The sequence below is a fragment of the Gymnoscopelus microlampas genome (assembly GCF_963454915.1).
Source record: "Gymnoscopelus microlampas genome assembly, chromosome: 10".
NCBI lineage: Eukaryota > Metazoa > Chordata > Actinopteri > Myctophiformes > Myctophidae > Gymnoscopelus > Gymnoscopelus microlampas.
The window spans coordinates 23,471,259-23,494,361 of NC_139947.1; the positions used below are offsets into that span (position 1 = coordinate 23,471,259).

Here is a 23,103-nt window from a genome sequence, read left to right on the forward strand (position 1 = left end):
CAATCACTGAGGCGAATGTGATGTGACAGAATGGTTCAGATCATGAGAAACAGAGAAGCTGATGAGAATGTTCTTTTGACATGACGACCCGCTGCGCCAAGGAAGCCTCTCACCTCCCACGCAGCAAGTGTGACATTCAACATTTACAAACTGTAAACTGTAAACATTCAACTCAAAGAGGAACAGAGAGACCCTTGTCCACGTGCATGCGTTTTCCAGGACTTTTTATGCAGTGTGACCTATATGGATGCATGCATGCAAAGACAGAAGCTGGAATGAGGGAAGAGGTGAAATAGAGGAAGAAAAATAAAAACAAGAGAGAGCGAGAGCATGGGAACAGAGGAGGAGAAACCAGGGCTGGCTGTTCGAAGAGCAGATGCGGTTTAGAAGTGCCCCCCCCAGGGCGGTCCCCGGCTAAGTCCCTTACTTCCGGATTCGTTGGGGTTCTCGGCCGTCATGAGGTTGGCGTCCACCTCCACGGGCTGCGCCGAGAGGCACGCGGGGTTGAAGGTCCACGTCTGGCCGCCGAAAGCCACACGCAGGTCGCCATCAGCGTACACCTTCAACACCTTTCCCACCTGGCCGAGAGCCTGAGGGAACAGCGAGCAGAGGAGAGAAATGATACGTTTAAAAAAACAACAGTGTTAGAACTACATTACCTGGAAGTGTTTCCATTTTAACACACATTCCCACCCTAAACGTTTGAGGAAAAAGCTCTAAGCTTGATTACATCCCGACATATGGCTATTTTTCTACTGTGGCAGACATCCCTATTCAGTGGGATGTCTGCCAACATTAAGGCTTTACAGTGGCTGGTGAACAAAGCTGAGGAAATGCAGCAGGTCAGGGCGTGATGAGTGGCATTAATTTAGATGCAGCTAGCGGAGAACGAAAGAAGTGTGGTCGATACTGCGGACAATTAGCGCAAGTCTAGTGGTTAGCACCATGCTAATTGAGCGTACAGGAGCCATGCTGTCCGTCCACTCTCCGTGGCCTGCCTGGAGTCTCTTGATGGTGTCAATGTCCTCCAATACTCGAACCAGCTCTCCCACACCAAAAGTGTTCACCTACAGGAAAAATACCAATATATATCAATATCACTTTGTACCACGCTGCGAGCTTTTACATCTGCTATTTTTGAACATTTTAGAAAAATGTTGAAAGTGTTTGAAAAATGTTGAATAATTTTGAATAACGAAAACGTTTCAGAACAACTGATTTAGAAGGCATTCGCAGAATCGGCCTCAGGTCTTAATGGGTTAATGGTAACCCAGTACCTTGGTGAGAGCCCCAGGGTGGAAAGTCCAGCGGATGTTGTTGCTGTACTGGACTCTGACATCGCCCCGGTCTGTGATCCTATGAACCGTCCCGATACGACAGATGTACTGTAAATACAAAGGACCAGCCTCAGTCAGGGTCACCCAGCGCACAGCCGGCTGTGAGCTCAACGTTCCCTGTAGCAGCACTGATTTTGAAAGCAGCACACTCTGTTTGCTTTCGCTCTGTTTTCTGCCAACGTCCATTTGAGGTTACAGTTACATAAAGCTATTGTATGCCTGTTTCGACAGGCAATATTGAGCGTGTGAGGCAACGTTTGCCTTATACAGTACTGGTACAAGCCACACACACACACACACCCTGCACAAACAACAGTTTTAATAGGCAGGAGCACGTGAGCCAAGCACTGCATATTCCACAGCCTTTTAAAAGTCGTCGGGTACAAGCACATAAAGATGTCAGCTTCTTGAAAGAATGTGGCTTGTATCAGTGTAATTTGTCTCTCCAGACCATCGGAGAGGCTTGAATACTAGAGTCCGACCAGTATATCGGTCTGGTCGATATATCAGTCATTATTTGGCTTTTTTGACAACATCTGTATCGGCAATTATGCAGCCGATGTGTCCCGATTTGTAACCACTTTCAACCTTCCCGTACCTTTATTTTGGGCATGTCAATCTTGGTGATAATGTTCAAAATGTGCCTAAATGTTTCAGAAATAACAGATCTACAAGCTCAGCTATTTTTGAAAGATTTTGAATAGGGCTCAAGTGTTTAAACTAAATTAATTCTAGTTAAATGTCCTCAAAAACAATTTTTTGTAAAATCTAAGATGTTCAAATTGATTAGAAAAATTTGCACTTTGACAATATCGGTCAAAATTGGTAAACAGTGGTCTAGGACTCTCTAACGTCAGGATCGGACTATGGCATTGGTCAGGCTCTATTGAATACCTCTGCCATCTTGGGGTTCCAGCCTCCATGGCCCTCCTGCATCTGTCGTAGAATGTCCACCTCCAGGAGACACTTGACCTTGTCTGCTTGTGTGAAGGAGTGACTGTCTGTGCTCTCCTGACGCTGCAGCTCTGCGTGCTCTCCTGGGGGTTGGGGAGGTCAACGAATGTGAGCATACAACATCATGCACACAAAAGAAACATACGCGCACTAACATTAACACTTAATAACACTTTATTAACACTTCACTTAAAAATGTGTTGCAGCTGCAATTGGACCGCTTTTTTCCATCTATACCAAAATTCCCCCAAAATGCCAAAAATAGCCGTTCTACAAGCTCACAACGCGTCGCTTTGCAATGTGCTGTGAGCTTGTAGATCGGCTATTTTTGGCGAATGTTCCCCCCAGAATAGGGATGCTGGGGTTCAAGTGGTTAAAAAGTGAACATCATCATCATGCATTTCAACAATATATTTGAATATTATATATATATTTGTAATATTCTATTTGCAGCAGTAATACGGTCTCTGGAGCAGTGCTGAAGCATTTACTCCAGTGACGTGATATAGATTTGTTTTTCCTTGACCACAAATGCTAAGAATGTCATTTGTTGTTTAGACAGATGCTAGGGTGATGTTTTTTTGAAGTACTGAATTGTTTTCTTTGCACTGTATTTATGTGACCATTTACCCTGTCGTTTGTTGACTAGGGTTCATGTTATTTACTCTGACTTCACACTTATAGGTCGCTTTGGATAAAAGCATCTGCTAAATGCCCAAATTGTAAATTGTGATGTCACTGGAGTAAAATCTGTGAATGTGAAAAGTACAACAATTACTTCCTTTAGTCACTACCCTCGGTGGCTGTGACATTGTGACATTGTCCTTGTTTGTTCTTTATGGCAAAAATAGCAAATATGAATGAGGTTGATGAAATGGAAGCCATAGACCAGAGTTGGAGGTTAGAGTGGTCCAGGGGTGATGCATTTCTGTAGTTGGAAGCAGGAGGTTAGCCCCTCCCTCGTTCTCTCGACAAAAGTATGTTTTGCATTGGATTTTTTTGTGTGGCAAAAACAGATACTAGTTTTATGATTTTTGGTGCCTAAATGCAATCACCAGAAGTAAAAGGCTTATGTTACGTTAATCTCTCAAGAGGCAGCACCACTGTCTTAAACATGTAGTGTTGTTGTTCGTAGGAATAAACACAGAAGCACCCGGGAGGAAGTGGACAAATAAAGGGAATGAGCCAAACCGAGCTCCTCTTTCGACACAAAAAATGATGTGGTGCCCCCGAATGGGTTTCCAGATTGAAGTTACATTAACAAACTACATCATGGTCGCAAGTCTTGAACATTATCAGTTCAACACCACAAATGCATGTTTGTTCGGCATGATGACATGTAATGTCCCCCCCAGGGTATGTCATTTCATTTGCCACTTGTTAGCAAATGTATTTTTAAGACACACAAAAGCTTTCAGAATTCACAAGCAAAATGATGAATATCCCTTAAGCCTATTAACCACAGACCTTATTTCAGGCAAAAAACATAGACTTTGAGAGAGAGAACCAGAAAGTGCAAAATGCTGAGTAACCTTTCGGGTTTTAGGAATACAAACCTTGCCACTCTACATGCTGGTGCTTGCCTGTGAAATGCATTACAGGAATTGTAGGAACATAGAATGTTGTCCAAAATGGACAGAAAGGGGAATTTCCTCTGTCAATATGGGCTCTATGGTACATTTATATTTGTTTTCATGGACTACTGTATACTATGGTAATCATCAGCAATGAACTCAAATGCACATCAACAGTGTGTTTCCCTACCTAGCTTTGGTAGGTGGTCTTTGTAGTAGAACCCTCCCTGGACATCAGACATGTATTTGAGGTCCACCTTGCCCTTGTGGCCCATGCGGTAGACATTGGTGGTGCCGTTCGACCAGGTCACACTGGCCACGCTGCGGCCAGACTCTGTGTCCCAGCCGCGAATGTCTACTACCTTCCCAACCTTACCCTCCCCTCCTACACACACACACACACAAACAGATCAGACAAAGTGTAACAATTTGAGTGCGTAGGACAAGTGTAGGAGGAACAGAGTTGAGAGCAAAAGTGAAAATCAACTTCCTTAAAAGAAACTTTCAGTAAACACAAAGTGGAATTGGAATAGAAAACAAAACACACAAGCACAAGTCATGCATGATCATATATCACATGCTAACATCAGAGGGTCTATTATGCAGCAATGAAATAAGAAATGACATTGAAGGCCATGGTGACACTGACGGACACAAAACAGTGTGTATTCTGTGTATGAACAGAAATGATCTGAGACTAGAATTTATAGAGATCATATGCTGGATTCCATGCTGTAACCAAGGGGGTCATCCACAGCTTTTCTATGAGCCATGAACGAGAAAAGCACTCTGATCAGCTGTTTCAAGGACAAAACCCCTTCTGCCATCAACAACCACAAAACTGAGTACAATATAATAATAGAACATTTGCGATATTGTCCCTTTATGTGTAGAGAAAACCTTAGTTAACCATCAGAGATGACAACGTAATCAGGTAGCCTCTGTGTCTGACAGCGGTGACTGAATCAGTGACCCACAAGAGCAGAGGGGTAGGGGAGGGGAGGGTCTTCAGAGCATGCCCAGAACATCCCACATGCACTTACCGTACCGCATGCACCGTTCAAGGCTGATGAGTGACTGTGCCAAACCCAAGGGCCTCGTTTTTCAAAGACACCAAGAGGACATTTTGACTCATTCACTCTAGCACAAAAAAGGGAGCGATGCTATTCTGAGAGATAACCCCCCGCCAACCGGGAAAGGCAAAAGCAATATAATAACATTTCATTCTTCCCCTGAAGGGGACATTCAAGGGATTTAATTCAGCCTACTAAATGGGCTCTGACTGTTCTCAATATGTATTGGAACCGCCAACGAGCAAAGGTCATTCTTGTATCTGAGAGAGGGCATCTTTCAAACTGCAATGCTGCAAAAGAAGGTCATTACAGTTATGCCTGTTTTATACTTAGTTGCACGTCGGTGTCGTACACCTAGAATAGCAGATCTACAAGCTCACAAAATGTCATATGGCAAGATATTGAGAGCTTGTAGATCGTCTATTTACGGTGCGCAACACCCATGTGCAACTAAGAATATAACTCAAGCTTTACGTTCATAATGATCCACAGTGAAGGCCAAACTCCCTTGGCTCTTATGTGAAGCCGCAGTCATTTGAGGCCCTGCTAGGCCAAGAAAATTCCCAAATCTCAAAACACTAAATATCCCCAAAAGACTTCTACTTCTACTTCCTTATAATTGAGCACAAGCTATATTTAGCATCATGGGACATCTCTGTTCCACCATGCTAGTTGGGAAAGTTGGGAAACAAAAAAAAAGAAAGGAAAATGAATGTTAGTGAGCAAGGTCTCTTTAAACGCACACAAACACATCTGTGCAACAGACTCCGAGTGAGTCAGCGGCGATATAAAGTGCATGCAGACGCACCAATTAACACAGGACATTTCATGGGTTAATGAGGGAGACGTGAGCTTAGGCTGTTGCGGGTGGCGGATAGTGAAACGCTTTGAAGACGCAGACTCCATGCTGAAGATGGTGGGGGGTTTCGGGGAGGGGGGCTGCTGAGTTGGCAGCGCCAGGTTAGTGAGATGAATGAATAGCCGTCAGCTCGGTGCTTCCCGGCCAACTCACCGTCTTGGTTGCCCCAATCCCAATCGGGTCCACGAACCACTTTAACCCCCTGGAAGATTCCTTTGAGGATGATCCGCGGGAGGTTCTGCCTCGGTGCCAAGCTCACTCTGTGCAGCGGGGAAAACAGGGTAGGAAAAAAAAAAGAACATATTCTCCATGAAAACACAGCAAGATCGCAGCACTGCGGCTTAGTATGGGACATCTTAAATTAAGACCACAATTTAATTTACTGCAGAACCACTTAAATGAAGGCCATGTTAGGATTTATTATGGAACTTCTTAATTTAAGACCTCATGAGACTTGCTGTAAAACATTTATGTAGAGAGCACAATATAACTTGTGAGGGACATTACGATTTAGAGTCGAATAATTAGAAATAATGCATGATGAGTATTGTATAGGAAAATAACAGTGGCTTATACCATGGCCACTTAGAGTGGTTTATACTAGGCAGCAAAAGGGCTGCGTTTACATTTTTTACTTTCATAATGAAAATCTATATAAAAACAGCAGACAAAACCTATGTTGGACTGGTAACCACTATCTAGTCGAAAAAACTGCAACAGTTGGTTTATTGTTGTTATTATGGTTACATGTGATTTAATAAGCTATGAGCACTGATTTAGAAGGTGATTAAACTGTTAACCAGGACTATGTTTGAGGTGACCTGATATATGACTTTAACCAGAGAGCCAGTCGGAAAGGAGTATTTCTTCCATGGCCCTGGTATAAGACTAACTGTACTACAGATTAGAGCATCATAAATTTACATTACAAGATTATCCCAGGAAAGCACTAAACCCAAAAGTAACATGTCTGATACTTCTGTATGATGAGCGGAACCAGAAAAGAGTCTGGTATAGATTCTACTATAGAAACGTGCAACCCTTTAATCACATGAACCCTAGCATCCCTGTTCTGGGCATTTCATAACAGGCGAACATTCTGCAAAAAATGAGGCTAACATTCGACCAAAATTGCAGATCTACAATATCACAACACATTGCATTACAACCCGTTGTGAGCTTGTAGATTGGCTATTTTCACTATCTGACGTACAACAAAGTATATAGGGTTTAAGTGGTTAAGACCTGAGGCTACACTGAATACGGTAAGTAAGCCAAGCGCCTGGCCTACATTATGCACCCACTAAGTGGCACACAGGAACACATGCCACACTTAACAACTTTGGCTTGGAGACATGCAAAGTCATCCACAAGCCCCAAAGTCAGAGCAAACACACAGATACATGTAAGACATGGCCTCAGAGGACAGATAATTGTATAGAGCATGAAGGGGAAAAAAGCAAGTTATCCTTTCTGTGGTGGCTCTTGTCAGAGAGGATGACTTACGTGTGCCTGCACAGTCTTCCACATTACAAAGTCATGGCTGTCTCTGACAGGATGTAAGAACCACACTAAACTCAAAACACATGGAGGAAATCTTATTTTGTTTGGCCTGCCGATATCAATCTGCTGTCAGCACTGTAACCACAAACGCACCTGCCAAAACTCCACACTCCAATGACACATGTATAAAAAATAAATAAACAGACATTCACATCTGAAAAAGGACCATACCAAAGTCAATACATGTCATTCATTGTCTATTCACATTTGTGGCCCTATACATAAATGTTATGTTTCTTGCTAGCTTTTATCCTTTTGTGCTCTTTTATTACGTTTCTCTCACAATTGTGTTTTTCTTTAGTTTGATGCTGTGAAGTGCTTTGTGAATTGTGACTGTTTTAAAACATGCTATACAAATCAAGTTTATTATTATTAAGTTTGTTATTACATATATAATGTAGTAATCATTGACCATTTCCCTGTTAATGGCTTTATTTTTTGATTTTGCGTTTGTTTACATTTTCTCCAAAGTCATCATCTAGTCAAATGATGGATAAACATCATTATGTGGTTATTGACGTTTGAATTTAATTTATTAATAAATCTTTCCTCAAGGGACTATTTAAAGCTCGGCTTTTAGATAGATAGAATACTTTATTGGCAGTTTTTAAAAAATGACAATGTCATTAATTAGGAAAACCCCAACGTGGACTATACACAAAAAAAGCCGTAGCTTGTTTCCATTGTGATCCACCTTGAGACATAGAACAACACGCAACAAACTGTACAAACAACCATGAAACATGTATCCTTATGTATAAAGTTGGGCAGTACATATGGGACATTTCATATAAATCCACACGTTAACATGGATTAAAACATATGATTATGAACAGATATGAACAGAATCCAAAGGCTTCCTTGAAAATGAAACAGACCATGGTATGCCTCGGAAAATAGTTGGCACTGCTGTAATGTCAAGTATACTATGAGTTGTAGTCAATAGGCTAAACATGCCAGACCACCGGTATGGTCCTTTAAGAAATTGAGAACCAATTCTGGGCAACGTACCGTATGGTAAAGATTTGATCAGATCTCGGTGCAAAGGAGCTCCCTATTCCCATGCTTTTCCGACAGGGTCAACATCCAGCTTCCATTTCTACCCTACACCTTTGGGTTATTACTTGATCCCAGCAAATCCAATGTGATCCAAACTTCGCCCCCTTGCCAAACCAGGGCTATATCCTGCACGTCTCCCTCTTGTGCCGGTGACTTGGCTAGTAGTCCATGAAGGTTAAGAGCTAGCCCTGGCTGGTGATCCAAGGTTTTTTAGGTTTCCTGCTCATACTGATGGAACAAGCGATAGGTACTAGTAGATAGTTGGGTAGGAAGGTAGGCGTCTTACGTGACTTAGTGCTGACTGACAGTAAATCTTAACGTGTGACTGTCTGGGCTGGGTAAGGACTGTGTCAAGGTCAGGTAGGTGTGTGTGTGTGTGTGTGTGTGTGTGTGTGTGTGTGTGTGTGTGTGTGTGTGTGTGTGTGTGTGTGTGTGTGTGTGTGTGAAAATACGGCTTTGAGTCTAATCCCTAGACAGCAGGGCAATCCGAAAGCAGGCAGCAGAGAGCAAAGCTCAGAGTGAGTGAGTGAGTGAATATATATGTATGTGTGTGTGTGTGTGTGTGTGTGTGTGTGTGTGTGTGTGTGTGTGTGTGTGTGTGTGTGTGTGTGTGTGTGTGTGTGTGTGTGTGTGTGTGTGTGTGTGTGTGTGTTTGCGTACGTGTGCATATGCACATGCCAAGCCCACTTGGCAGGAATATCTGTACAGAGAAAAGACACTGTACCAATTTAACAAAACCAAAAAGTACAATTTAAAGTATGGCAGAACAGTTCAGATACAAGTATCTGTGGTTATCAATACACCTCACACAACACCGCTTGTTGTTGTTGTTGTTGTTGTTGTTGTTGTTGTTGTCTGACTACTCTGAGCACAAGACAGCAAATCCAGCCGAACTAACGGTCACGTCTTTCTGCTGGACCACATCATCAACCTGACCCGACCTGTTGACGTGTTGATCTGTCGAAGGATGGACAGTCACACGGATGAAAAGGGTGCATGGCTGCACGTCAAAGGTCGGTTGGGGGGGATGCTGGTCATTCTGAGCAAATCAAGTGCATTCTAGAACGATGGATCTCAAAGCGGATTTTTTTAAACACACATCAGAGATTATGAGCAGAAAGCAGAAGTACGGATAGGAGAACGGACAAAATGTGCAGAGAATTTTAAATTGAATTACCCCTGGATCCTATCTGAACAAAAAATCCAAGGATTTAAAAAAAATATATATATAAATGTATTTAAAATGGACCATTAGTATGGTTACATTTGTACACTCTAAATTAAATGAACACGCAGCGTTTTACTGTATGGTGAGTAGAGTTGCCGAGGTCAGGTGTACAAGCAGTGCCTGATGTGTGAGAGAAGGATTACACCCAGCTATACAAGAGAGCTTCCCTGGTGTTGGCTCTGTGCATGTTATTCGAGTGTGTGTGTGTGTGGGGGGGGGGGATTAACCGACTGCAAAGTTGTTGTTTTCCCCCCCCCCCCCCTCCTCCAGTCAACATATGGTACACACATATGTTGCCTCCAGCGCTGTCAGCATGCCATTACCTACACATGTCTCAATGTACTATTTAACACAAAAAGCACCGTAACTAGGCCTGCAAGGCTGCAACTATTGATTATTTGCTAAGCGATTATTCTATAGATCACTTTTTCGAGTAATCAACTAATTGAGAAGCTTTTTTATAAAAGACATTTTCAACAAATCAACGCAAACATTTTGTAACTGATGCTTTATAAACAAATGAAATCTATTAGTCTGATTAACCACTTAAGCCCTATTTTGTACCTATTTGTACAGCAGCGTCACACAAAAACAGCGAAAATATCTACAAGCTCACAGCGCGTCCCATCGCAATGCATAGTGAGCCTGTAGATTTGCTATTTTAACAATTTTCTAGCAATTATTTTCCCCAAAATCAATTATCTTATTAAAATCTATATATTTTTTATAATCAATTAGATCAATTAGTTCAATTAACTGTTGCACATCTAAAAGTAACCAAATGCAAGTCAATAACGCCATAAGATGTTATGACACAGTGAAGAGTAAAAATAGCCATCTTGCTGCTACATTCATCTTGAATGTATAATAGGACAGAAACTCGATATCATTTGGGGATGGGGCTGAACTGGACCATTAAGATTTGTGAATATTTATGAGATATACTTTATTTTGACACTACACACCTAGATCCACATACCACCAAATTACCTAACACACCTCTGCTAGGTGGGAGATGGAAATGCTAGCATGCTAATCCGTGCAGGGGAAAATGCTAGCATGCTAATCCGTGCTAAATCTGTTGTGATTACAATGGAACAGTGATGTACATCCAGCTCTACTGCACAACCCTTTTGCACCCCGACCCGTGTTTGTGGAGGGGCCTGTAAAGACAGGTCAATGACTGTTTATGCAGCTGACCATGACATAACGTCCCCCAGGGATTTAATACAGCATGTATGTACTGTATGTAAATGTTTTCCAAAATGACAGCAGCTACTAAGCTACCATGGTTATCTGTTTAACTATTTAATGCATCAGTCTCAGTGCCATCTCCATCTCATAAAATCAACCTCCTTTTTTTGGGCTTTATTTGGTACAGTGGAGAAAACACGAAACACTGAGAAAGTTGGGGAGTGACATGCAGCAAATGATCCGTCCGTCCAGTGATCGAACCAGGGACTCGCTGTCAGAGCCCATGCACCCTAAACACTTGTCTAACATCAACCCCCCCTTTTTTGTCAAAAAGCCCAAACCCCCAACTCTCTACGCCAACCCGTTATGCAAAAAACATGTGCCTGTTCTAGTCGAGAAAACAAGGCAAATGTGTCTTTCACAGCAAATATCAGTTGGCCACAGATGTAATCACTGTGAGGATCCAAAGATAAGACAGGACTACTGTCAGCACTGCTTGTCACCATGCATAATAAGCATGCATAATAAGCATAAAGTCAGAGAGGATTTGAGAGGGGATGGGATTGTTAATTGTTATGCTATTTGTAGCCAGTGGTTTCCAGCTAATGAGGCGTCCAGTTGGCATAAAAGTGAGTGTGAACAGTGCGTTTCTCTGGTGCCTTCCAGCACGTACAGTCTTTATCCTGTCCTTTTCAGCCACGGCCAGTGTTGTCTGAATGCTCCATTCACATCACTGCTGGCTGGCTGGCTTTAGCTGAGTCACTGTCTCTTATGTCACTTCAAAGTCTAATTTATGCTTTGATGAAAAAGTGTCACTAGCTTCAATGCTCGACAAGAATGATGCATTTTCAACAGAAGAAAAGCAGACCGATATGTCACATGTCACTTTTCCCCCTTTAGACTGCAATATTATATTCAAATGACTCAAATGAAAAACGTTAGGCAAATTAGAAATGTGTTATACGTGTTCAGAGATTATCTGAACATAAACAAATGCTTTCTCATATGTCTCTACAATTAAAATGAAGATTTTGCTCTGATCTCTTGTGAAATGTTATGGAACATTAAAACACTTAACAGTAACATTGGGCCTTAAAATAAAAATGTAATCATAGTTCTGTATGTAAGCCAATGATTGTAATTTGTAATATAATACTTAAATGGAAACTTAAAGATACCTCAAACCAAATGGCAAGCAAATATTTCTCCTTTTAGCTTTAATCTGATCTTCATGACTAAGAAAAGCTGTTTTTGCCAATATAGCTTAGCAATAAGACTACAGTTGTGTGGTATTGTAAACGGGCTCTATATAATTTCACAGATTAGGTGCAGCAGGACACATTATGGACATAAGTGTTGACTTAATCACACCATATACTAGGAAAAGGGGACCAGCAGTTTCCCAGATTAGCTGCGCACGCGCGCGCACACACACACACACACACACACACACACACACACACACACACACACACACACACACACACACACACACACACACACACACACACACACACACACACACACACACACACACACACACACACACACACACACACACACACACACACACACACACACACACACACACACACACACACCTAATATCACAAATATTGCATAACTGTCTTAATTTCTGGCCTTGTATTACTGGCCATTTACAAACTTGAAACACCTTTAATCCATAGATCAATAGGATGAGGAATGATGGTGAGAATGCAGTGGCCTTGGTTGAAAGTGAAAGGAGGAGAGTGATTTATCGTCGGTACTGTTTGTTGGTCAAATAGAGGTGTTTGTTCCACCAAAAGCCTGTTTCAATGAAGGACATTGCTGAGCCAAACAACATTCTCCACCAATGAGAAATCAATACCGGAGAAGAAAAGCTGGGCTGAGAGACAAGATGACACGAGTGAGCCTCAGCCTCCATCACAACTCACAACATGTGGCTTTAGTGTCACTGTATATAATATGAATTAGTCAAATATATACCTAACTGCTAAGATTTACCAAACAGGAACACTACATACCAGAGTAATTACAGAAATTGTTAGGCCATGTCATGCAGTTCACTGGAGAGAATCTTAAGTAAATTCCCTTTGTATGCTGAGCCAACAGGCACCCCAGCAATATACCCAGCCTTACAGTACAGCACATCATTACATAACATTGTGCTATCCTTGCAGCATGGCTCAAAATAATTAAATTAACCTCTCTCAAAGCCATGTTTGCTTTTTAGCTTAACCATTCTCACCCTGGCTTCCCTATTTTGGCTAGGTGAAAAAAAAGAACTACAATAATTTAGTTAATTTTAGTTAATTTTGTTATGTTGTGTACTGTATGTATTGTTGTGTTGTATCTGTGGCCTTTTTTGTTTAGTCTTTTATTCATGGTGTGTTTATATATGATATTATGCAACGCATTGTAATCTTGTAGATCAGCTATCTTTGCCATTTGTCTTACAACGTAGTATATAGGGCTTAAGTGGCCAAGGCTATTAACTTGTGAGACACCAATGTGACTGCAAAATAAAGGTAGTGTAAGTGATATATTTGGGTGAAAACAAAAGGTTGTGTTAAAAAGTTAAAGCTCTATAGAGTGACAGTGGTAGTAACAGGGATCTCCCTGTCTCTCCAGCTCTTTAATAAACAGAACATACATTTTCAGGTAGGGATACCAATTTTTTGCAATCAGGAGAGAGAACCAATTTTGTCAGCTAATGTTTTTTGTTTCATCACTTCCAATTCCATCTCGTCTGAGTTCTCTTTCCTGATTGGATCAAATAAGTATCCCGACCTGAAAATGTATTTTCTGTTTACTAAAGACAAAGAGCCGGAGACCCCTGATGCTGAACAAACACTATCTACAGCAATGATTACAATCAGAATATAGAGCTTTTTAACAATTATTAAAACGTTTAAATAATAATTTAAAAAAAAAACACTTACTGCCCCTTTAAATGCTGGATACATAAGAAAATGACTTTCATGAATTTTGCAAAGTCATGACCTTGAAAAGCTCTTCGACACTCATCATAAAAGCACAGACAGGTAGAGATGGAAATGAGGGCCTCGTCTGTTCTAGAATTTAGAAGAGTCCCGTGTTCCATTTAGTGCGTCACACATCCCTCTTTAAAACGGGGACGGGCCAGCTGACATTCAGACAGGGCCTGGAGGGGTTTGGAAGCTTTACTGTGAACTGATGCAGAAGAATGGATTTGCAGGGGAGAAGTCACTTGAGTAAATCTGGGTGCACTCGACACCGAGAATCATCTCACTTGCCATTTCTCCAAAGGAGGGCCAACTGTGGTTCACTGGATCCAACTCAAAATGCCAATGTACAATTTCAAGAGTGCCATTTGCTTGTTGGTCTAATTGCAAAGCTGCAATGTATTTTTGCTACTTTATTACCGTATCTTCCTCCCTAAATACATCTTTGTTTTTCTCTTAACTGCTTTAATGGGAAAATGTAAAGATCACACACACACACACACAGTATCATTTGCTTTATGTCCATACTCTTTCTCTGAATTTCCTGTCTCTCTCCACTATCACTATAAAAAAGCTTAAAGATTATTATTATTACTATTATTATTATTGATATACCAGTGTGAGTGTTCAGGTGCTCTATAGAGGAAGTTGAGTAATTTTTAGCGAAAGCTGGCTGTTTGAATGAATTACACTTCACTAGACAAACATTTCAAGTACATGGGAGGGTGGGTGAGCTGGGGGGTGCAGTACTCACGGTTGAGAGTGTGCAGTCTCATATCGTTCGAAAGCGTGGCTCAGGTCATGCTTGTTGTTCATGTAACACTGGGTACACAGGTCATAGTCGAAGCACACCTTGCACTTCCAGCGCATTCCCATGATGCCGTGCTTCTTGCAGCTGTCACAGATGATGTTGGAGTGACGCACCCCTGGGGGATCGGAAAAGGTGGTTGTGTCAGAACAAGCTCAGGGAGAAAGGGTTTCGGAGGCAGACTTATTTGTTCCTTTACATTAGTTGACCACAACCTTTTTTGCACCCATGAGAACTTTCATGTAGTCAATGTTATCGCGTACCACTGGGGGGAATGGCGATGGTCGCGACTGAAATAACCTAGTGTCTAGTGTCAACACTAGAGCAGAATATAACATACGGGCTACCTGAACTAGCCTGTGTCTTAATTCAGCCTTATACCTTCTCTAAAAACTGTGGTTGTTGCTAATTTTTAAAGACAACACAAATTGGAAAAGGAAATTAACTGGTCAAATTCAGAATCTGCCGGCTACTGTGGCCAACAAAGTAAGGATCAAATCCTATACGCTAAAATGCTTTTATCGTTGCTTTTATTTGACCTGCACTATAACATGCAAGTCACTGAAGGAAACGTCATGTCCTCTTAAACGATATTAGTTAACACACTGGCTGTTAGCATCAGATGTGGAAGAACTGAAGCGTGAAAGGCAGATGACAAAAATATGCCCTCGCCCCATGTCCCTGTCACTCTTCACCCCCCTATCCCCCATCTCCCTTTCTGTCCCTCTATTCTCTCGCTCCATTAATTGATGGCAGAACATCCGAGGCAGAAAAATGTTGCTTTTAATTGAGCCAAATGCAGATGAATGTTAGCATGATGACTGGTAGCATGTTGAAAGTGTGTTATTTGAGTCCAAAGGTAGAGCAAGGCGTCTGATGCAGAACGATGGTCTCAAATGCACCACATTTACGGAAAAAACAGGAAAGATCGCTACTGTTTAAACGTGCAAGTTTAAACCTTTAAAAAATATTATATACCCTGTTAACTTCATCATGGCAACATTTTTAAATACAGTAAACAGTCCTAGCTTTTTTTTAAACATTAATATTCAGAGAGCTTAGTTGTCTCAGGCTTACCGATCTGAGCGTTATCATAGAGCAGCAGGTCATAGGCTCCCTGGTAGCCGGTTCGGTAGTTGGTGCGCGTGCCACTGTCCCACTGCACCACCACCGTCTTGTCTGGCGTGGTGGTGCTGCCCTGCCGGCCGATCTCCACCACGGTGCCCACATGGCCCTCGCCGTCATCCTGGTTCCCCCACTTCCAGTCCAGGCCACGCACCACGCGCATGCCCACCTCCATGCCGCCTTTCCTGGAGCCCGGCCCAGGAAGCCCCAAGTGCGACGGCCGGGACCTGGCGCTGTCGGTGCTGCTGCGCCTCCGGGGCCGCTGCGGAGGGGGGCCGGCCCGCCCGGAGGACAGGGAGGGCAGGGCCGGCACCAGGGCCGTGTCTGAGAGCAGATCAGGGGTGACTGGATAGACACAGAAACAAAGTTAAGTTTTAACTTCCAATTTCTGTTTATTTTTCGGCGGCACGTCTTACGTCTTGCTACCTTGCTAATGGAAATGACACAACCACTTAAAGCGGATGCATTAAGTGGCTGCCTGCTGAAGGACATATATAATCTGTCATAAAAAAATCAGGAGAGCATATGTTGACTTTACTGGGAGAATATCTATCAAACCCCTTACTGTGCGTCATGGTGGAATATCTATCAGAGCCCTTACTGTGTGTCATGGTGGAACATCTATTAGAGCCCTCGCTGTGTGTCATGGCACACTTCTGTATGGCGACAGTATGCCCCGCTGCGCTAAACCGAGCCCTGACCTGGCACAGCGGTGGCGGTGTGACACACATACTGTAGGCACTAGGTAGGCTACTCATTATATATACATATATACATACATACATATACACAAACACACACACATATATACACACACACACACACACACACACACACACACACACACACACACACACACACACACACACACACACACACACACACACACACACACACACACACACACACACACACACACACACACACACATACACACACACACACACACACACACACACACACACACACACACACACACATCATGTACACACACATCCACGTTCTACTGATAACTCTGACATTTGAAATTCATAGTGCCGGCAACCCGAAATGAGAACGAACACAGGAAGCAGTAAAGATTGGTGTTGAGGCCTGAGCATGGATGGATCCTTCAGTCAGCAAACCAGACAGATCCTTTCCTGGGAGTCATCATGACGAAATCAGGGGCTAGCCAGTCACTTTGCCCATCGTCATCAGTCACATGCCAGTACATTCTGTCAATACAGCCTGCCTATCATACACGGTACCATTGAATAACAATGAGATTCCTAAACTGAAGGAGTATTATCCCCATTATCATTTCAGTATGTGTGCAGTGAACGTACTGTACATTGAATGACTTGTTTGCTTCGGCAGAGGATTCTATTACACAATAAAATCCTCAGTGTTAATTTTTCCATTTATAAGTTATAACACTATATGTAACAAAGATAACCAAATGGACCTATACCGAGTATTTTACAGGAGTTCATCTGCCCCATATATTAATAAGCAGATGCGTTTAGATCCGGGTGAGACTGGCAGATTTGGAGGAGAGTATTTCAGTCCATCGCTCTATTTCCTCCCGATGTACCTTGGCTGCCAACCGTGGAGACTGCAGCTTTTTACATAACAGCCCACAGAGTGAACTGTGTGTGTGTGTGTGTGTGTGTGTGTGTGTGTGTGTGTGTGTGTGTGTGTGTGTGTGTGTGTGTGTGTGTGTGTGTGTGTGTGTGTGTGTGCGCGCGCACAGACATCAAATATGTGCTAGACTGAAGCAAGAAGGTGAAAATGAAGCTACCAAATGGGTCAAAACTAAGCAAATTAGGCTGATGTTCAGTCACCTAACGTGGTGGAGCTCTCATGATACACATACTGTATGTGTTAGTGCTTCTCGCTCCAAAAGATAATTTCACACTCGCAGCTCCAAACCCAGTGAGATTCTGCACCTATTACTGGCCCATGCTGGCAACACTGCCGAGGATCTCTCACCAGAACCAGGCGCAAAATAATGTCCAGCAAACCCCTAAGCATTTTTTTAATTTATTGGCTGATATTCAGATTTATAGGGGGAAAAAATAGTTTTGCAATAATAGGTCCGTCAGTCACGATACATTTGAGATGACATTGGCACGCTTCATCAAGATAACAATGAATGTTGATTTGGCATTAATCACTTCACCTGGCACCCTACTTTAAGGCATGTCATTATGGGGGCTTTTTTGGTCAAGCATTTTCAAAGATTTTCGAAAATAGCAGATCGTCAAACGGGTCACCATTCGACACATTGTGAGGTTGAACATTGGTTATGTTTCAGAATGAATAGGGCCTAAGTGGTTAAAGGCATCTTCTCAAGCATACAAGCATATGGGAGGTGGGGGATACAGTGGGTAAAAGACAGGCTGCTCATACAATCATTTCCTGGCCAACATCACAGCATGATTTTTATACTTCATTGATCGTACGACACATGTCACAAGCCGAAAATAGCAGATTGTGGATCTGCTATCTTCCACGAGTGACACAGTCATACGTTTACGGTATAAAATAAATTAAGCATTAGCTCCTTTTTAACTCGAATAACAGGTCTGATCCAGTCAGTTGACATTTCAGCCCAGAGAAACAGAGTCTAGAGAGCTTCCTCTCACGATCCATGACTGCGTGTGCGTGTGCGTGTGTGTGTGTGTATCGCTTATCAGGAAATGCTCAACCCACCTCCCTTATCGCACACATGCTACAAGAGCGTGTGAGAACGGTGTTTTATTCAACAGCTGTAGTGAATTTTGCATGCGACAACTTGAAGATGACACAGCTGTTTTTTCTTTTCCACACTATGATCTTAGCTAGGAAACGTCGACAGTGGCCTTTTGAGGGAAAAGATCGAAAAGGTATGCATGGCTCCGTTTTGATATTGGCATTATTTTTCTTCTTCTGCCACTTTTCGCAGTTCTGGCTGAACTGTGCATACGCTTTTTACGAAACTCGGCCATATGATAGATGGTCATGAAAAACTATCAAGAAATAAATCTCACAATCTTTCGTCAAAAGGTGGCGCTATAGCACTCAATTGAAAATGCCAACTTTGAACAGGTACAACTCATGCCCTGTTTGACCTATAGCCATAAAACTTCGATACACACATGCGTCTACTCATGATGAACAACTTTTACACTCTGACTTTTGACCTCTGACCGTTAGATCTCCCACCATTTTGAATTATATGAAAAGCAGTTAAAATCTATCTCCTCCTGGGATTTTTTAGTAATCTGCACGAAACTTTTTACACATGAACTTTGGACCTATGCCGACAAAACGGTGGGGGCGGATTTTTTCTAAGTGAAAAAATGAAGCTTTAATGAGCCAATGAATATTGCAGTTTTATGACAATTATTCATCTGCCCCTACCACATACATGCAGACTCACATTTCTTTGAACATTTGCAGTAATGTCATTCAAAATATCCCTGAAACCAATCTTACTCCAATTGGTCAAACGGGGGCGCTATAGCAATTTTTTTTAAATGCAAACTTTAAACAGGCAGAAGTCATGCCTCGTTTGGCCGACAGCCATTCAACCTGCTTACACATGTTGCCTTGACTCATGATGCAATTTTGAGCAGTTTGAAAAACACTTAAACCCAGGATTTTTCAGCTATTTGCGTGAAACTGTGTCATCTGTGTGATCTCCTTTTTCACAGGTCCTTGTCTGTTGGTCCAATGACTTCTCGCTTAAACGCGTGCCTCACAACCTCAAGGTCGCCAGTTCAAGCCTCACTTGATGTGGACTTCATTAAAGTTGCATTGCGTACAACATGATTGTGTCAATTAATGCATGTGCAATTGTTAAAGATAACCTGAAATGCTTATTTGAGAGTATGTTTTTTCAATGTATGACATACTTCATTCTGAAAATAGCCGATCTACAATCTCAAAACTTTTCAGATAGCAACGTGTTCCTGAGGAGACTGCACAGATACAGGCTTTATGAAAAAACATTCGAAAAACCTGTCACTGATCTGCAGCTACTCAATATGTAGTGTATATATATATATACAATATGTAGTTGTGGTTGTACTTCCAAATTTGTGGGAGGAGCTCGTAAAAAGAAAAAATAGGAAGAAAACAAATCACAAATGAAGTGTCCGATCTGTCCCAAATGTGAATCACATCTCTTGTATGGATTGTGAGGCAGACCTTTTTTTTTTGCTTTTTCAGATACAGGCTTTATGAAAAAACATTCGAAAAACCTGTCACTGATCTGCAGCTACTCAATATGTAGTGTATATATATACACAATATGCAGTTGTGATATATGTATATATCGCAATATATCGCAATATGTATCGTATTGCAATATATAGGCAGACCTCTTAGAGTGTGGATAAAAATGCCACATTTTGTGTGTCACAAACTTGGTCCATGGAAAGCCCACCCACATGTAAAACCGTCCAACCGCTTGCACCTACAGTATTACCTTGCCTATACAGTATGTGCTAAACATGGATTTCAGAAACATGCTTGAACAGACTAACACTGGCTCGCAGCATGGGGGATTTTGGGGGCTATTCAATGCTCAAGGCCAAACAGGCCAATCCACATGTCCCACAGGGGACAGTTTTTGGAAAGGCTTTCATGTTGTATAGCAACAAGCCGCAGTAAACAACTAAATAGATTAACAAAGCCTGTATGTGTGGAATTCTGTGATTTCCCCAGTGACAAGTAATTTGCCCTGAGTGGCCCATTACGTCTGGGCAATATACCAATATTATATCGATATCGTGGTAAGAGACCAGATATCGTCTGGGATATTAGATATTGTAATAGGGCAATGTGTTGAAAGGCTCCACTACAGTAAAGCCATGTCATTTATTTAACTTACCCGACTGTGATAGCTGTTCTATTATTTACCTTTACCCACATCGTTATTAAACGGTATAGGTACTACTGATGATTATTTATCAAAACTCTCATTGTGTGAAAACACCAATAGTCATCCCCACAAGATCGTCACAATAGATCGACCTATTTGGTCAAAATATTGTGATATTTGATTTTGTCCACATTGCTTAGCCCTACTGGCCTACTCCCCGATATCAATTGAAACAATTTCACAATATCCAGGCCACAATGACTATTTCCCACTTGCCTCGTTATTCATTTCATCTCCAGTATAAAACATAAGTAGATGAGATGCTGTAATGCAATACAGGCAGATATTGTATTTCCCATGTTACATCATGGTTGTTGCCAAATGTCTTTTCTTGAAAAAAGTACATCTGTCCTCCGCAAAGATCTACTTACAATATACTGTAACCAGTTTCACAAGTGGCAGCAGAGGGCATGAAGCGCTGCTGCTCAGATCTAGGCTACTGGAGATTGAAATGTAACCAGGGAACAGGGCTTAAATAGGCTGCATTTCGGGAGAAGGCCCTACAGGTGACTGCCTGGTTTAGCTGTATAGACAGACAAAAGCATGGTATGTAACTCTTCCGCAGCTCCAGACTCTGGCTGCAGGAGATGGCGTTTCGCTTCTCTTTCCGCGGCCGGCGGAAGGGGCACTCTGGCCTGGGCCACCTGCGTGCTGAGCCGTCGCTGCCAATCTGTGTCTATAAGACAGCGAGGATAAGCAGCTCTCTGCTTCTCGCGACAGATGGGCTGGCTTCCGTCACACGCCGCAAAGGGCCTGGATGCGAGGCCGACGTCAGGCTCTCTCAGATAACAACACGCACAAACGAAGCAGGCTCACGGCCTGCTTGATGCAGACAGACAAGTTAATTTGAGCACGTCAAGTCTAATTTACACAGCGTTGGGCGCCGACAAATGTAGATCTACAAGCAAAGTATAACTCGGGCATTACGTGCAAAGACAGATGCAAACATCAATAATATGCGGACATGAGCATTCCTCGTGCACACTCAGTCTGCAATCATCGGTGAAAGCAAGGAAATTCTGATCCAAAAGGATATTTCAACTGTGCCACAATGAAAGCGCTCACTTCATTTAACCTGAAAACTCACACACCAACAATATTTCCACTCAAAAGAAGACTAATCAAGGTTCTCACATCACAGAGGATGGCGGTAGGGCTCATAATTCTTTTCCACCAAGCCAAGCATTACATAAGAAGGCACAGCTCTAATGGCCAGGGACCCAGGGCAATGCCATACTAGCTACAACTTATCAATACACAGTCATGGTTCCCCGAGCAGAAGTGACACATTTCTAATTCTGAACCAACAGCCAGTAGCTGTCCACTGAAGTTGCAAAATGGAAATATGAGTCATTAGTGTCATTATTGGCAGACACTATGCTATTGGATATGTGCTACTATGTGAAGTAAGTAGGACCCAAATAGTATTTGCTTAACAGTCTGGTCTGGCTAAAATACATCTTCATTCCATGTTTTGTTTTTTTCAATCTAGTAACCTTGAGGGCTTCATGCTTATTGAAGAACAACAGCTTAACCCTAACCGATGAACAGGCTCTATGCCTCGCGGCCTCGCTGAGGTTTTGGTCAAAATGAGTTAAAGCCTGTTGGAACTGGTGTGTGGCAGAAACATCTGGTGGCCAATGGATTTTCAGGCAAATCGGATCCTGTGCAAACTACACGTGAGGAAAGATTACACCGGAGTAGGTTATAGTTACTGAACCTAGACTGATATGGGAGCGTACTCATGTACCCCCAGCCCGATGTTCCCTACACTCTACAGTATGTTCCCTCAAAGCTAACCTCAACCTTATCCCTAAACCCAACCCTAACCTTAAACCGGAACAAAGGGCTGAGGGAACATGGGGCTGACCCCAACTGATTTCATACGTACTACGCAAGTCTCATTTCAGTCCTTGAATTCTACCTCTGAAACACGCACTGGATGTCTTTTTAGTTACACATCAAGAAAAAAATACAAATGGGTTTCCACAAAATGTTGGTTTATATTATACTGTATATATTACAAAATAGTACAATGCATTTGAACATGTTCTGGGACACATTACATTGTGAAAATTGACACTGCCTTGTCAGTGCACAATGATAAAAAATATGCAATGTCCTGGCCTTCCCCAACTTAAGCTTATAATGCAACCGAAAGATCCCAATAAAAAGCAGCACTTAACTCCTACAGTTAAGTTAGTTTGCAAACTTTCTCTCTAAAGCGTTTCTAAGCAGTTTACTAGTGTTAAGCACACACAATTTGCAGTGTTGGACTCCATTAAAGTTCAATGTCATGAGGCTGGAGGCAATTTTGCCATACCACCATCATGATTTAGGAAAATAGCAGATCTACAAGTTCACAATGCGTTTTCTTGTAGATCTACTATTTTCGGCACATGACACCGTCGTTCGTCAAAGTATAAATGAGGC

At 42.2% G+C, this 23,103-nt stretch overlaps 1 protein-coding gene across 2 annotated transcripts in view; it reads right to left on the reverse strand.

Moving 5' to 3' along the window:
• mib2 (MIB E3 ubiquitin protein ligase 2) overlaps positions 1 to 23,103 on the reverse strand; it is a 58,338-nt gene that overhangs the window by 27,563 nt on the left and 7,672 nt on the right. Inside the window, exons 2-9 of one of the 2 annotated variants that reach the window (XM_084069615.1) lie at positions 15,714 to 16,106; positions 14,583 to 14,754; positions 5,951 to 6,057; positions 4,056 to 4,250; positions 2,232 to 2,374; positions 1,278 to 1,385; positions 963 to 1,067; positions 428 to 590 (exon numbers count right to left, since the gene is read on the reverse strand). In XM_084069615.1, coding sequence (XP_083925741.1) covers positions 428 to 590; positions 963 to 1,067; positions 1,278 to 1,385; positions 2,232 to 2,374; positions 4,056 to 4,250; positions 5,951 to 6,057; positions 14,583 to 14,754; positions 15,714 to 15,936 — 1,216 coding nt within the window. In that variant the 5' untranslated portion in view covers positions 15,937 to 16,106. Of the gene's footprint in view, positions 1 to 427; positions 591 to 944; positions 1,068 to 1,277; positions 1,386 to 2,231; positions 2,375 to 4,055; positions 4,251 to 5,950; positions 6,058 to 14,582; positions 14,755 to 15,713; positions 16,107 to 23,103 lie in introns of both variants that reach the window. The other variant, XM_084069614.1, reaches the window with a different exon arrangement.